The following is a 15,563-nucleotide window of genomic DNA, read 5'->3' on the forward strand; positions in this document are numbered from 1 at the left end:
TTACCTCAGTATGAGATTGAATGTGATCAGAAATAATGAACACCTTTTCCCAATGCAGGAAGGCTTGGAAAAGGGTTGGTCATCACCAGGAAAGAATTGCAGGCAGAGGTATACATGTGTTATGCTTAAAAAGACATCTAACAAGGCAGGTAGTATAGAAGTCTTCATTTCTGTTGAGTATAGGGCATCTAACTGGTATTGTTCAGTGGATACTGAGCAAAATATTTTTACCAGATGTCACTGCCCCTCCCCCAAATCTCCCAGGCTTTGAAAGAGAAAAAATAGAGCTTGAAGCTGATGGAAATATGCCCACAGATCTGATTCCTCTATTCCAGACTTGTAAGAGATTGCTGTAGATACAGTGTGGTGTGGTGGTTTGAGTGCTGGATTAGCACTCCGGAAAACAAGGATTCAAATCTTCACTCAGCCATGGGTGACCTTGGCAAGTCTCTCAGCATCAGAGGAAGATAAGGCAAACCCCCTCTGAACAAATCTTGCCAAGAAAACCTCATGATAGGTTTGGCAGAAGGTCACCATAAGACCGAAACAACCTGTAGGCACACAGCAACAATCCTATGACTGTCTATTGGCGATATAAGATCAATTTGAGATTTTATGAAGCTGGGGAATGTGGACAAAGTGCTTGGAAAGATTTGGTTAATCACCTTGTCTATTTTGGTCAAAAATGACATCTTGTTAGAGAAAATTAACTGGGTGGGTTCAGGAGATAAAAAGAAGATGTTGATGTGCAACCACTATTTCATTCCTTCCTTATTCAGGGCCCTTCCACACAGCCATATAACCCAGAATATCAAGGCAGATAATCACAATATCTGCTTTGAGCTGGGTTATCTGAGTCCACACTGCCATATAATCCAGTTCAATGTGGATTTTATACAGCTGGGTGGAAGAGGCCTCAGAAGATTTTGGAAGATTGCAAGAGATGTTACTTGGTCAGAACTTTCTTGCTTTGTGCTAGGGATTTGAGAAGGTAGTAGTTGTCCAGGTCCATGGAATTTGCATGGCAGCATTTCAGTCTGGATTTGAGCAAGAGTGTGCTGCCAAAATCATAATCTTAGAATCATAAAATCATAGAGTTGGAAGAGACAATATGAGTCATCTCATCCAACTCCCTGCCATGCAGGAAAAGCACAATCAAAGCATCCCTAACAGATGGTCATCCAGCTTCTATTTAAAAGTCTCAAAAGATGGAGCCTGGGCTATCTAATGCATGATTTTTATAAGCAGAAATACAAAGAAAGTGCAGTTCTGTTTGTTGTCTTTGACATGTTGGTAAAACTCATCAGATATTCTAATTCATTGTAACATACTGGATTGGTGGCTTGGGTGGAGGGAATCTGAGTGGATCAGGTTCAGAAAGCACTGTGGAATCTCACAAAGTTCCATTTCGTCACCCATGCTTTTTAACATTTCATGCAATTGTGGCATCATTGATTTTCCCATTATAGTAAGCCGTGTTACTCTCTGTCATCTGAGTCAGATGAGGCTGTGCAGGAGATGAAACAATGCATGGATTGGACAATGGCTTGGATGCAGGCCAAAAACTCTGTCTGATACCTGACAAGATGGGAAGGGCTGATTCTTGGGTTTGAGAGATTGGTATTCAATCTGTTCTGGATGGAGTTTGACTTTCTCTGAAAAATGGGTACATACTTAGTTTATGGGACTTCAGATTTTCTCTAGTAATATCCCAGCTCTGAGACATACTAACTGGTACTGACATTACAATATTACCAGCATTTAACTCAGCCTTTTCTTTTTGTTCTGGAGTGTTAAATGATCATGTTCTCTCTATCAGTCTATTGTTTTGTATGTCTTTTTCCTGTCTTGTAGTCTGTACTTCTTATAAAGAATTATTTATTGCAAATGGATTTCTAAAACATATTTTCAAAAAGTATACCCTATGTATGACCCATGTACACTATCCAGGAATCCTATAAATTGAAGTTACGCTAAGCATCTTGCATAGTTTGGTGAAGCAGAAAAGAAAGTTCCAGTAACAAAATATACTTGAAATCTTCTTTAGAATGACCTAAAAGTTTAATTGTTTTGGTGTACTATCCTTGCTTTCAGCACTGGAGTACATTGATTTGATGTTGTGTATACCAATTCATCATTTGCAAGGTTTTCATATAGCTGGAGTATATAATTAGAGATCAAAATAAAAATAAAAAATATTTTATGATTTTCTGTACCTATGTATCAGTTGCAATTCATTGAAGTCAGGGTTTGTTTAGGTTTGTTTTTGAAGATGCATGCATGGAATCTCTCCAAATTTACATGTGTGTAAAAGCCACCCAAGCAATTCAACCACTATCAGCAAAACAGGAGGATAGGCTGGAATTAATCCAAACCACTGCTCCCTATCCCTAAGAGCCAATCAAACATAGCCCTCCTTGGTAGGATAGACAGGGAAATCTGGCTTACATCTGAGCTCAAAGCAGCAGTTTACATCCACTTCAGGATACACAGATGGATACCTGCTTTGCATGTGTATGGTCCCCATGAATGATCCAAGATATGCTTGTATGCTTGTGACATAATGGCAAAAGGCATCCCCTCCCACCTTAGTCAAGGTAATATAGCACCCAACCAGAGTATTTTAGCCATGAGGAAGAAAATCTTTGAACACTGATGACCTTAAGATTTCCCTTACATACGTTTGAGCTGTTGAGTGACTTCAGAACTACTGACAAAATGCCATGTTTGTATACAGCTATATTTGCCCTACATCAAACATTTGCCCCACGTCAAATAGTTGTTACACTTCTTTCATTTCTCCTATTTAGATCAATAAAGTGGATGAATGAGTTGTAGTTGTTCTTTGGAGGTGGATGTCTATAATACTATGACTTGGCTCACTTCCTAAATCTTTGGAAACTCTTACTCTTCTGGCACATTTTCTGCACTCCACCTGCTCACAGAACAATGTGGATGGCACAAACATGTATATGCTTTTGAGCGAATGGATGATTATGCCATCTACCAGGAGTGGCTTGGACTAGAAGAATTGTAGGTCATCTCTCTCTCTCTCCCTGTGAATTAGTAAAGAGGAATGAAATGGTTTGTACAAGAGACTAACGTGGCATCAGAGTCTTTAAAAAAATAGCAGGGCTGTGTCTTTCAAACCTTCCTGCTGTCGAACGATGCCTTCTCTGATGCTGCTTTGCCTTACAAATCACATTATTCTATGGGTATTCATTCCAAGGAGGGGAGATCTGTTCTCATGCAGTGGGAGCAGGTGGTGGGAGGTTGTTTTGATGAGGTTAAAAAGCTCCTCCTACCTTTCCCCAAGCAGCAGCCTAATCTGCGTCAGCAGTAATTGTGAGCCCGGCACGGCTTTTATGGGGAGGGTGAGTGCAAATGATACATCAATATGAGGTCTCAAACCGAGACTTAGATGTTCCCTCTAAGTGGCTCCTCATTTCCCGGAGCCATAACATGGGCTAAAGGTTAACTTGCCCATTCTCTGTGGAGGGACAATTCTTTTTTTAAAAGGGGTGTCGGAGGAGAAGAATGGAACAGGCTTGTTTCCTATTTTGTTCTACCTAGAAAGACTGCATTTGCTTGGATTCCCTACATTTTCTCTCTGTCGCACACACACGAGTGGATTATTTTGCTAATCAGACTTCAGTGCAGCGAAGATAAAAGAGAGAGAATCTGTTGCCTAGATAGGAGGCTTTAATGAGCAGCTGCGCCCCTGGGGACAGCAAGCTGAAGTCGAAGGCTGCTGCTTTCCAGTCTCTTGTCATTTCTTCACTCGGTCCTTCACCTCCTTTCCCCCCCACTCTTTCGCCTCCAATGGGCCTAAGGAAGGCAAACGGGAACTGTCCAAGGTGCTAGAATGCTGGCTGCTTGGCTGCTGGATGCAAGCGGATTGCAGAAAAAGAGGAGCACCAGATTACTGCTCATAGCTGAAGGTAGGCTTGCTCTTTGTTTGAGAATCCCTGATTAATCAACAACAGCAGCAACACAGAGAGAGAGAGAGTGAAGGAGAGAGAGAGAGAAAGCTCCAGCCTGCTTGTAGTCATGGGGAGAGAGTGAGAGAGACTATTTGAAACCTTCAGTGTCTAGGTGGCAATGAGAGTGAGCAAGACGAAGAGCATCTTTTTTTCCTGCTGCAAGAAGCCATTTGGATAGGATGTTTGCCATCCTTTCTTTTTCTTTCTTTCGCTCTTTGCGCTATTGACTCCAATGAGGCACCTTAGCCACTTCTCTGTCATTGCATATGTTGGTGCTGCAATCTTCTGCGTGGTGAAGTGGGGTGGAAACCCTCCCATTTCCTTGCTGTTGGACTTCAAAACAGGATGCCATTGGTGCCCCTTGATACCTTCACTGCCCTTCCTCTCCATGTGGATTGAAGATGCCCAGTCTCCTCTTTCCTCTGCTTAGTTCCATTGCATTTGTGACAGTCAAACTTTAAAAGGCTATTTTTAATCCTGTACTGAGAAGAGATTTCTTTCTTTCCTTTTTCATGGCAACCCACTTGTTTTGAGAGATACAGAATGCTACAATCTGGATATCTTTGCCAAGAAGATCTCAAGCACTTTAATTGAAGGGAAAAAAATCAAAACAAAAACAAACCTGAGCCAATCTGCAAAACCTGTTTTGTATGGTGCTGAAATATCCCTTCAGACTGCACTGAGATAAACCCCAGGGAAGGGCTTTTACAGACAAAAGTCACCTTTAATCATTGCACTTAGCAGTCCCTTCAGGACTTTAATCTTGGTATGTATGTCCATGATATTTTTTTTTGTTAAAAGAAATTCTAAGTCTGCTAATGAAATATCATGCTTATCCAAAGGAATATATCCCCAGATATGAAATGATTTAGAACCCATCAATGTCTGAAACGAACTTTGTTTTGGTGTTATTAATCAAATTGAAGGTCAGGGTAACAATGGTATTTCGTATTTGGAAGTATTTCATGCTCTTTTTACACATTAGACTACCAGAAAATAAAGAAAAGAATTGGTAGGGGTAGTTTTTGTTTGCAAAAAGCAATGTTAAATTATTAAAAGGCTGCTTGTTATTTTTCTGATATATTAATTGATAAAATACATAACAGCTGTGTTGGTTACTTCTTAGCCTGTCACATCATAAATATTTTATGACATTTAAATATTGTTTTCATAGCCAAAAGATCTTGACTGTATTCCACCACCCATCCCAAGCACACCTTCAAGAATGAGAAAAAATATAACTATATAACTAAAATATAAATATAACCCCTAAGTTAAAGCAGAAATTGAACTAGTACTGCTGTGATAACCTTCTTATCCCAGTTATGGGTAGTGATCATTAGACTATCTATTTTTCCTTCTGTCTATCATCTATCTATATTGGAAAATTTGTATTGAGGATCAAAACACACCAATAAAGATTTTCTAGCAAAAGTTACACTATGTCAACAAGCAGTCAACAACAATACCTGTAATCAAACTGCACATGTTAGCAGTTCTGAAAGGTCTACTCATCAGGAGTAGCCAATGTGTTCTAGCCAATGTGTAAAATCAGACCAGTTCATATTTAAAAAAATTGTAAAGTTCACATACTTTGTTCCAAATCCACCTTCATAGACAGGTCAAGTCAAGGGGTTTCCTATTCAGGTACACAGGGCATGCCCCTAATTCATTTGAAGGACCTGCTTTTACTCTTTGTCATGATTAAGATATGCATCTTTTTTACAGTGGGGAAGAAATGATGCCCATTTATACAGCACAAATAATGAACAACAGAGATAAAAGTTTCTGGAAATCTTGGTCCAGTGGAAAAATGCCAGAGGAGTACATTCATTCAGACTTGGCTTTAAACGTAAAATTGCCTTGGTGTCTATATTTAAAAAGCAAAGAACCTGTTTCTAGACATGTGGACCATGTGGAGGAGGGAACAATTTTATTTTTTAAAAAATAAAGTCTGGTTAAAAATTAACAAGGCTGGAGCCAGAGGTAATATGAGAGATCCATTGACAATGTGCCTATCTGAGAAATAATTTGTCTTCTAAAAGCCATTTCATAAAAGGCAGCAACTCTGGAGGGGGTTGGAGAGATCTGGTGTATAATACACCAATGCCATTAGGTTTTTCACAATGGTGCTGAAGTCAGCAGTCTGCAGAAATTGGATGTGGCCTAGCTTCTATGCACTTACTGTCTTGTGAGTAGTTCAGCACCAAAGGGAAAGGAAGCCCAGTTACTCTTACCGGAATGATGAGTAATACTTGTGGTTGAAATAGTGGATTTCTAAAAAGCTAATTCCTAAGACAAAAATGCACATGCTAAGGAGAAGACATAGGAAGAAACCAAGTCTTGTAAGGTTGAAATCTCATCACATAATGCTCTGCATGGCTCCTTTAAATTTTTCTGTATTGCTGAAACATAAGCCTTTGAGTGATGCTATGTAACCATTCAACTAATAGAAAATGTGTTATTTATATCAGTGAAATGGGAAAGGCACTTATCATTGTCTTTGTTTTGACAACACCAATAGTAGCACATTTTATACAGGAGGATTCACACATGCAAAATGCAGAATAGTAGACACTTGGAATACAACTATTGTAGAGATAGCAGTATATTCAAGTACTATGGATTATGTTCATTGTATAAATATAAACCTGAAGGAGGAGCAAAGAAAAAAAAATTGACATTTGTACTAATGCAGTGAGATAAAAATTACCAGAATATGTGTGGAGAGTTGTTTCATTCAGATAGGCACCACATTACAATTTGTATGTCTAAATTGAGTTTGAGGTAGAGCTTGTCTAAATTACTTTTATGGAGAATGAAGACAATGTCCAGCATCCTATTGTTAATTCCCAGTAGAGTAGACATGTTAAAGCAATGGAATTTGTCTATGTTTTGACTCACCATTTAATAATTAATTCAGTGGGTCTGCTCTTGTTGGGATTAACTGATAGAATTCAGGCCAATGACTTGCTAAAGTCATCTGGAAGTGAGCAGTCTAGGGGATGTTGGATCCCATTGCCACAAAGATGGCAAATAAGTTTTCAGTTATGTGGCTAGCATTCCCACCAGTTTTCTAAGGAACTCTCCTAGTGCTGAAATCCTATCCTGGAAAAGATTTATCACTGGGGCAGCCCCTCTACAAATAGGAGCAGATGTAAAATGTAAAACTAAGAGAGTATGTGCTGCTTCCATGGCAACAGATTGACCACTGCCCTTGCCTGGGTCAATCCAGACATTCAGAAAATTATGGAGTATGGTCCTTCTGGGACTTCAAAAAGCAGCAGAACCTTCAGGAATCCCTTTCACATAAGATCTAATGAACACAATTATGCCTCACTTATGAAGAGGTTCATCCAGCTCCTGCAGTGGAAAAGCTTTGCTTTCATATGATCCAGTTGATGAAGAATTTTCATTTTTTGTGAATCGAATGAGTAAGTCTTCACACATTAAAACTTTAGGAACCTACCAGAACATTCTCCTTCCTAATCTAACTATGTGCACAACATCTTAGAGATCAAATGGAAGGAACACCTCATCTGAAACCAGGGGAAGACACCCAACCCAGCTTGCTTCACAAGCCCTCAGTGCATTTCGCATATGGTTTCCATGATCTAGGTCAGTGGTTCCCAACTTTTTTTTGACCAGGGCCCACTCTCCAACATTAGTACCAAAAGGGGTAGGGCTGGTCAGCTCTGCAGAAAGGAGCAGAAATAAAATAAATAAAATAAATAAAGAGGAAGGAGGTTTGCAGGGCCGCAACCCACAGGTTGAGAACTACTGCTCTAGGCAAAGCATGAACAAGAATCCTAATAATCAACTTAAGAAAAAGGGGAGTGAAGTAATAATGGTTGATGTAATAACACAAAACAGCTTGGGGCATAATTACCCCCCCCCCACACACACACACACACCATCTACCTGCATGAGCATTAAGATCTGCCGTCACAAGCATGGTGCCCCCTCCCCGGGCTTTTGAATGCCCTCCCCAGGGAGATTAGGCAGGCCCCCACCTTGTCCTCCTTCCAGAGTGAATTGAAGACTTCAATGTTTAGACAAGCCTTTGAGAATGTCTAGCCCAATGGTCTGCAATTGTGATATAGCATAGCACTTTCATCCCATGCCCTTGTTCCTTAGCTACAACTTGCACTATCCCTTTTCCTTCTCCTTGTTTACAGTTGTCCATGTTTTTATGACAATTGACTCTATAGATTACCGGGCACTGTTCTGAGTTGAAATTGTTGTTTTAATACTACAGGTTTTATTTTGTATTGTACTGTGTATTTATTTTATGTGTTGTTTTAGGCACTTTGTGCCATATGTAAGCCACCCTGAGTCCCTTCGGGGAGATGGAAGTGGGGTACCAAATTAAGTTGTTATTATTATTATTATTATTATTATTATTATTATTATTATTATTATTGTTATTATTATTATTATTATTACCTGGTTAATCCTGCACCATAATATAACATACTGGAAGATGAGATCTGTGTCCACAAAGGCTGTTCCCAGTGTGGTTCCCTATCTGGCTAGGCATAGTACTAACTGAATCAGGCCATTGGGGAATTCAGTGAGGTTCAGTTGCTCCAATGTCATGAGGAAAAAGAAAACAAAATGTGGAATTCTGCAATTTTTTCAGCACAGTCAAGTGAACATTTGAAAAAAAAGGGTTGAGATGCTTGATTGCCTCATTGCTGGATTGAAAACTTAATCAATTATTTATCCTCATTTAGAGACATTATGTGTGAATTGTTATAATGATATTGCAGGTAGTCGTGGGAGCACTCACAGGAAAATAAACACCCACATCATTATTATTCTGTGAACTGTTCAAACTTACCACAGACAGAATAAACTGTCAGGAAGAGTAAAAGTTAAAAATAAAAAAAAATTGTGGCTGAAATTCATTTATTCTCTGTTGGAGAGATGATTGCAGACAAGATGATTCTAAGGTATTTTTGACTTTGCCACAACTGCATTTTGTCTCTAGCTGAGAGATGAAGAGAAAGTGGTGAGAATTTTAAACTGTGCTGTGCTTTAAAGAAAGGGATGACCTTCTCAACCTACAGAAACTGCTGACATTGCCATTTTTAAATGTCCAGTTCCCAAACTAATAAAACTGCAAGGAGGTTATGTAAGCAGTATGTCTTGTTTACCCCTTTCATTCTGCTTCAAATCCCAATCCTAAACCTTTAACCTGTACATGTTCAGTGTTATGGGTATATAATAAGTATTCTGTATAATAGCTAATTCCTGTGGTGAGTGTCACCCAAACTGTGGCCGAAATGAGGTGGTGGTGAGGGAGTGTGTTCATGAGAACCACTGAGGTTTATTGGAAACTTAAAGATTAAAAGGCTTAAGGTGGAGAAAGCCTTCCAAACACTCCACTAAGGACTCTTGAGGATTCATCATAGAATGCAGAGTGACAATTGGGATAGAAAACATAAAATATGATAGTGAAGAGGAGAAGGAAGAGTGGTATAGGCTGTTTGGAAGGGGTGAATGTTTGGAGTGTTGAATAGGAGTACTGTACTTATTTCAGTACGAAGGATATACTGCAACATTTTGGTGCACAACCCATTTTCTACCAAGTAGAAAGCAATATAAGGAGCCCCGGTGGCAAAGTGCGTTAAAGCACTGAGCTGGAGACCGAAAGGTCCCAGGTTCAAACCCCGGGAGCAGCGTAAGTGGCCGCTGTTAGCTCCAGCTCCTGTCAACCTAGCAGTTCGAAAACATGCCAATGTGAGTAGATCAATAGGTACCACTCCGGCGGGAAGGTAAGGGCGCTCCATGCAGTCATGCCGGCCACATGACCTTGGAGGTGTCTACGGACAATGCCGGCTCTTCGGCTTAGAAATGGAGATGAGCACCCCCAGAGTCAGACATGACTGGACTTAACGTCAGGGGAAAACCTTTACCTTTTTACTAGAAAGCAATACAAGATTAAATACAATAGCACATCAACAACAATTTGTATATAAAACACCTTAAAAGTCAAGTATATCTAAAAATAACATAAGTAGCAATTACTCTAAAATAAACCTAGATCATTAAAATAAACTGATTTTGACCCACTGAAATGTGTCTAGAGAAGGGTGACCAAAATGGTAAAAAGTCTGGAAAAAATTATGTCCTATGAGGAGTGGCTTAGGAAGCTGCATATTTTTAGGCTGTAGAAGAGAAGGTTAAAAGAGACATATTGCCATATTTAAATATGTGAAAGGATGTCATACTGAGAGGAGGGAGAAAGCTTATTTTCTGCTGCTTAAGATACTAGAACACATAGTAGTGGATTCAAACTACAGGAAAACCATCTAAACATTGGGAAGAACCTCCTGGCAGCAAGAGTTGTTTGATAGTAGAATGGGGTCTCTGGGAGTGTGGTAGAATCCCTTTCTCTGGAAATGTTTGAAATAAGGAAACAAGGCATCTATTGGGAATGCCTTGATTCCTGCATACAGAATGGTGTTGGGCTTGGATAGTTTTCTGGTCTCTTCCAACTATGATTCTATGTTATAGAGCAGGGGTCCCCAAACTAAGGCCCGGGGGCCGGATGCGGCCCTCCAAGGTCATTTACCTGGCCCCCGCCCTCAGTTTTATAATATAATATTTTTATATCAGTTTTAATAATATAATATATTGTATATACATATAATATTGATAATAATCTTATGTTATACAATATAATACTAATAGTAATACCATATAATAATATTAATTATATGTTATATATTACATATAATATAATAGTATAGTGGTATAGTTCAATATAGTAATATATAATGCTAATATTGTGTTAAGCTAATAATATAATATAGTGTATGTACATATAGCTGCTCTGAGTCCCCTTCAGGGTGAGAAGGGTGGGATATAAATGTAGTAAATAAATGCAGTAAATAAATAATTAATTTTAGACTTAGGCTAGGCCAAAGTCTGAAATGACTTGAAGGCACACAACAACAACAATCCTAATTAACTTGACTATCTCATTGGCCAGTAGCAGGCCCACACTTTCCATTGAAATCCTGATAGGTTTATGTCGGTTAAAATTGTTTTCATTTTTAAATATTGTATTGTCCTTTCGTTGTTGTTGTTGTTGTTGCACTACAAAGAAGACATGTGCAGTATGCATAGGAATTTGTTTGTATATATTTTTTCAAATGATAATTCGGCCCCTCAACAGTCTGAAGGATTGTGGACCGGCCCTTTGCTTAAAAAGTTTGGGGACCCCTGTTATAGAGTGTATAATGATTCCTATATTATATTTCAGAACTAGTGTAGCATAGCAACTAAGAGATTTAACTGAAGCTCCAGTTCAAACCTAACATTAACCACTAGGTAGGAAATATATACACTCTCAATCCCTCATCTGTAATATGGGTAATATGATAATATTGGCCTACTTTAGGTTAAAACTTGGTTGTGGGGCCAGGCTTTCGAATAAGAATCAGCAGCATTAATTACTATTATGTATACTGGAACTCAATTGACAGACCCAGTCTTTTAAACTTGAGCACGCCTATCTGTATTTTATAATGTGTTTTATGAACGTTTTATGTAAGTTAATTTTTTAAACTGATTTATAGTGTATTGTACAGTTTTTATATGTGTGTTTTATTGTAAGCCGCCCTGAGTCCCCTGTTGGGTGAGAAGGGCGGGATATAAATATTGTAATAAATAATAAATAAAATAAATACTTTGTGCCAAGTTAAGTGAGATAACTTGAAGACAGAAAGAAATGTTCCATATAAAGCCTATCTGTGTTGTTATTCTAGAGATAAGGATGCTACATGCATGAAATGTTTAGTGTTCAAGGTAAGGGATGCTATAGTTAATTTTGAATCTTTCTTCTGAGCACTAACTTATTGAGTAGTTACTGTCAATCCCATTGATCCCATATTTATTTCATCAAACTGATTGCAGTGAGACCTAATGGTCCAGTTTAGCTAGCACGCCTGAATTTATTGTTGCTTTGATTCTCACAGACTCAAGATCCCCCTTTTTATCCTCATGGAAATGGCACTTATTAGAACCAACATGCCATAGCAGCTTGAGTGAATCTCCACTTTACCAAATTAGGTGACACACTCTCCGACCAAAAAACATTATGCTGCCATAGGTCAGAAAATGACTTGAAGGCACACAAAACAAAATAACAACAGTGACACATTTTCTGGGAACAAGGCAGAGGACTTCTTTGGTGGCTGCTCCCCAGCTTTGAAACTCCCTCCAGAGGGAGGCCAGGACTTTGCAAGTCAAAACATTTGAATATATTTTAGAAACTGGCTGAGATGGGCTTTTATTAATGTGATGTATTGTTTTGTAGTTTGTATATAGTCTTTTAATGAAGTTAATGGTTTTATTAAATACACTGGTAAATTACCTTTTAAATAACACACACATATACACGTTTCATTGATGTTTTTGGCAGAGCTTTTTTTATTCCTTTTAACATGTTATAAGCCAGCTAGAGTCCCACCTAAAATATGGGATATAAATGAACTAACTAACCAACTAACTAAATAACCTGGACATAATCAAATTGGTGTAGGGATTAGAGGAGGTGGGAAAAAATGTTTTACTGCTACAGTTGCAAATTCTGCTTTTAGTCACAGTCATAAGATGCGGTGTAGGGGAAAATAGCAGCCTTAAATTAGGACATGCTCAGTTCGGTGTTATGTATATATGGATAACTCCAGAAATTTTATTCAAAGATTAAAAGAAATTGGGTTGACTTATCCACAGGTCAATGTGAATATTGTATCTCAACTCCTATAGAAAAAGGAACCATCTCATTCTCTGGGTAGTGTGGCAAATGGTAAACAGTCCTTTCAGGATAACTGAAAAGAAGCACAAACACTCTCTCCTCTGTAGTACCACTTCTGATCTTTTTGAATGGCTGGGTAGGGAATTGGTAGGGGCTATTGTTTCCTTAAGATGACATTGGTGCTTTCCCCTCTCTATGGAATCCTTGACATATTCTTGGTCATATTAAAGTCCATAATTTTGGCTCTAAAACCTGTCCTTGACTTACATATGAAGTTGACATATACATGAGTATATATGGTTCATTTTATGTTTGAATCTAGGACTCTGACCATTATTTGGAGAAAACATAAAATCCAGCAATAATCTAGCCTTAAGCAATATGATACTGGGAAAAAGTTGAGTTGTTTCAAATATATTTCTTTCATAATAAACTAAAAGTTAAAATAAAATTACTAATACACTTCAGTGATTGCTTTCTTCCAAAATAAAGTTATTTCACATATAACTCTTTCATATTGAGCTAAAACAGATAAATAAAACAAAGTAACCCATAAAGTTGATTTACGTGTATGGACTTCATTGTTTTTTTCTTTTGTCAACCTACAGGAAGTATTTTGCTCTGTTTATTATCTCCCACAAGATGATGGGTTCTAATCAAGAGGAGGTAACTTTGGGCACTTTTCTCCAGTATATTGAAGACATGGGCATGAAGGCCTATGATGGTTTGGTTATACAGAACGCGTCCGACATAGCCCGAGAGAACGATCGCATGAGGAATGAAACAAACCTGGCTTACTTGAAAGAAAAGAATGAAAAGCGCCGGAAACAAGAGGAAGCAATAAAACGGTATCTATCACAGCTTTTCTTTCTTTCTTTCTTTTAAAAAAAGTACAGGAAGCTAAACTTGTTGAAAAAATGGTGCTGACAGATATATGTAAGATGGGTTCAAGACCATACTTTCGCTTGTATCAGATTCATGTGGCTGTTTCCATAGATTGATGATGGATATGAGAGAAGGCAGAGCAATGAAAGTGATAGCTAAGAGAGCAGCTTTATCTTCTTGGGGAAAGAATGACTTCTATTATTCAGTCTGATAAATTATCCACTCTAGCCCTCCCATAGAATTCAATGGAAGAAATGAATTAGGATTCTGGGCATCAAAGTGGCAATAGATATGTTGCATAATGCATACATACCATGATATGAAATAATAAAAGAACCAGCATGGCATAATGAGCAGAAAATTGGGAAATCGGAGGTTCAAATTCCTTTTCAAAACCCACTGAGTGACCTTTGGCAAGTCACACCCTTTCAGTCCAAGAGGAATGTGATGGCTACCGCTTGCCCTCTGAGCAAACATGGTCAAGAAAACCAGGCCATAGATCTTTGAGTCAAAAATGACTCAAAGGAATGCAACAAAATCAACCAACTTATAAATTAAGGTTGTTCTGTTGAACTTAAACCCCCCCCCCCCCCCGCCCCAGTCCAACCAGGTGCTATATGTCACTGTTTACAGGGTTGAGTATCTGAAGATGAACAACTGGGACAGATTAGAAATTCTGATGGTGTATAATCCAAATCATTGCACAGCAATTTCCTTTCTTGAGATACCTAGGGTGATCTTGGCAGCGATGTTGGAGTTCCACTAGTATTGTTGTGCTGAATAACTGCAATATCAATGCTGAGGATGCCCTGCTGGAAATGACTCAGTACTTTATTTTTGCCAAGACAAGCAGAGGTCTATCTCCATTGATGCTTGGTCCCATTCATGCAGCTGGAAAAAGTTTGTTGTTTTGAGTGCTAGATCTTCTGATAGTGGTGTGGAAATGGAAAAATTTTCTGCAATTCTATTGCTGCGGTTTGGACATGTTGTGATTTAGTGGCTTTCTTCCTTCTAAGCACAATGTTGTATGCATACCAGTTTCTTCATGGAAGGAAACTAGTAGTTATTGTTGGAGGAATAAGTGAGTGAACATGGTTAAAATGTCCCTGCACTTGTCTAGCCAGAGGCATCATTCATTCCAGGACACTACCCAAATTTCACATCAGAGAAAGTACATTCTTATCCGAAATAGCAATATTTTGTTTCAAAAACTGCATAATAAACATAATACTGACCCCCAACTATGCCTCATTTTTTTTGTGAGATGTGGGAATTATATGTAGTTTAGTCTAATTTTACATGTAAATTAGCCCCTGCCCTCGGGCTAGTGACATATTTCTAAAATGGCCGTCACTGCTGAGGACATTGCCTATTTTGATCTAGAGGTTATGAATAATTGCAACTATCACGCTAACTGGTGCTTGGGCCGAGAAAGAAATCGCTTTCTCCCAAGCATATTGGAGAGCTTCGCTTGCTTTAATTATACTGAGGACATGTTTTTGAGAGCTTGATAGATTAGAAACAAAACAGCAAAACAGTCTATCTATTAATCTCCAGACACTGCTGTCTGGTGCACCAGTATCATTGTTTCCTATCCAGCAGCAATTCGGAGGGCGGAGGATAGAGAGGAATTAGAAAACCTCTTCTTTGACTGTAATAGAGAAAAAAAAATCTTGCAAGAATCTTTAGTAGCACACGGGCTTTATTTTACAAAGATGCAGAGTATTTATTTTTAAAAAGATATTTGTTAGGCTGCTATATTTACATATGGCTGTACATCACTCGGAGACTACAATGTCAAGGCAGATCTTCAGTCATGAAATAGACACCATGCCTGTAGCACACCATGAGTTCCATGTTGCATCACTTCACTCGGGGCCATGTTTACATGGGACAAATAACCCTCACATATTTTCAATGCTGAA

At 38.5% G+C, this 15,563-nt stretch overlaps 1 protein-coding gene across 5 annotated transcripts in view; it reads left to right on the forward strand.

Moving 5' to 3' along the window:
• The first annotated feature begins 3,303 nt into the window (after nt 1–3,303).
• The window catches only part of nyap2 (neuronal tyrosine-phosphorylated phosphoinositide-3-kinase adaptor 2), a 196,664-nt gene continuing 184,404 nt past the window's right edge, over nt 3,304–15,563 (forward strand). For 2 of the 5 annotated variants that reach the window (XM_062976593.1, XM_062976594.1), the window contains exons 1-2: nt 3,308–4,749; nt 13,362–13,601. In XM_062976593.1, coding sequence (XP_062832663.1) covers nt 13,396–13,601 — 206 coding nt within the window. In that variant the 5' untranslated portion in view covers nt 3,308–4,749; nt 13,362–13,395. Of the gene's footprint in view, nt 4,750–13,361; nt 13,602–15,563 lie in introns of all 5 variants that reach the window. The other 3 variants (XM_062976592.1, XM_008106258.3, XM_008106257.3) reach the window with 3 other exon arrangements.

This window comes from Anolis carolinensis, chromosome 3 (genome assembly GCF_035594765.1).
Source record: "Anolis carolinensis isolate JA03-04 chromosome 3, rAnoCar3.1.pri, whole genome shotgun sequence".
NCBI lineage: Eukaryota > Metazoa > Chordata > Lepidosauria > Squamata > Dactyloidae > Anolis > Anolis carolinensis.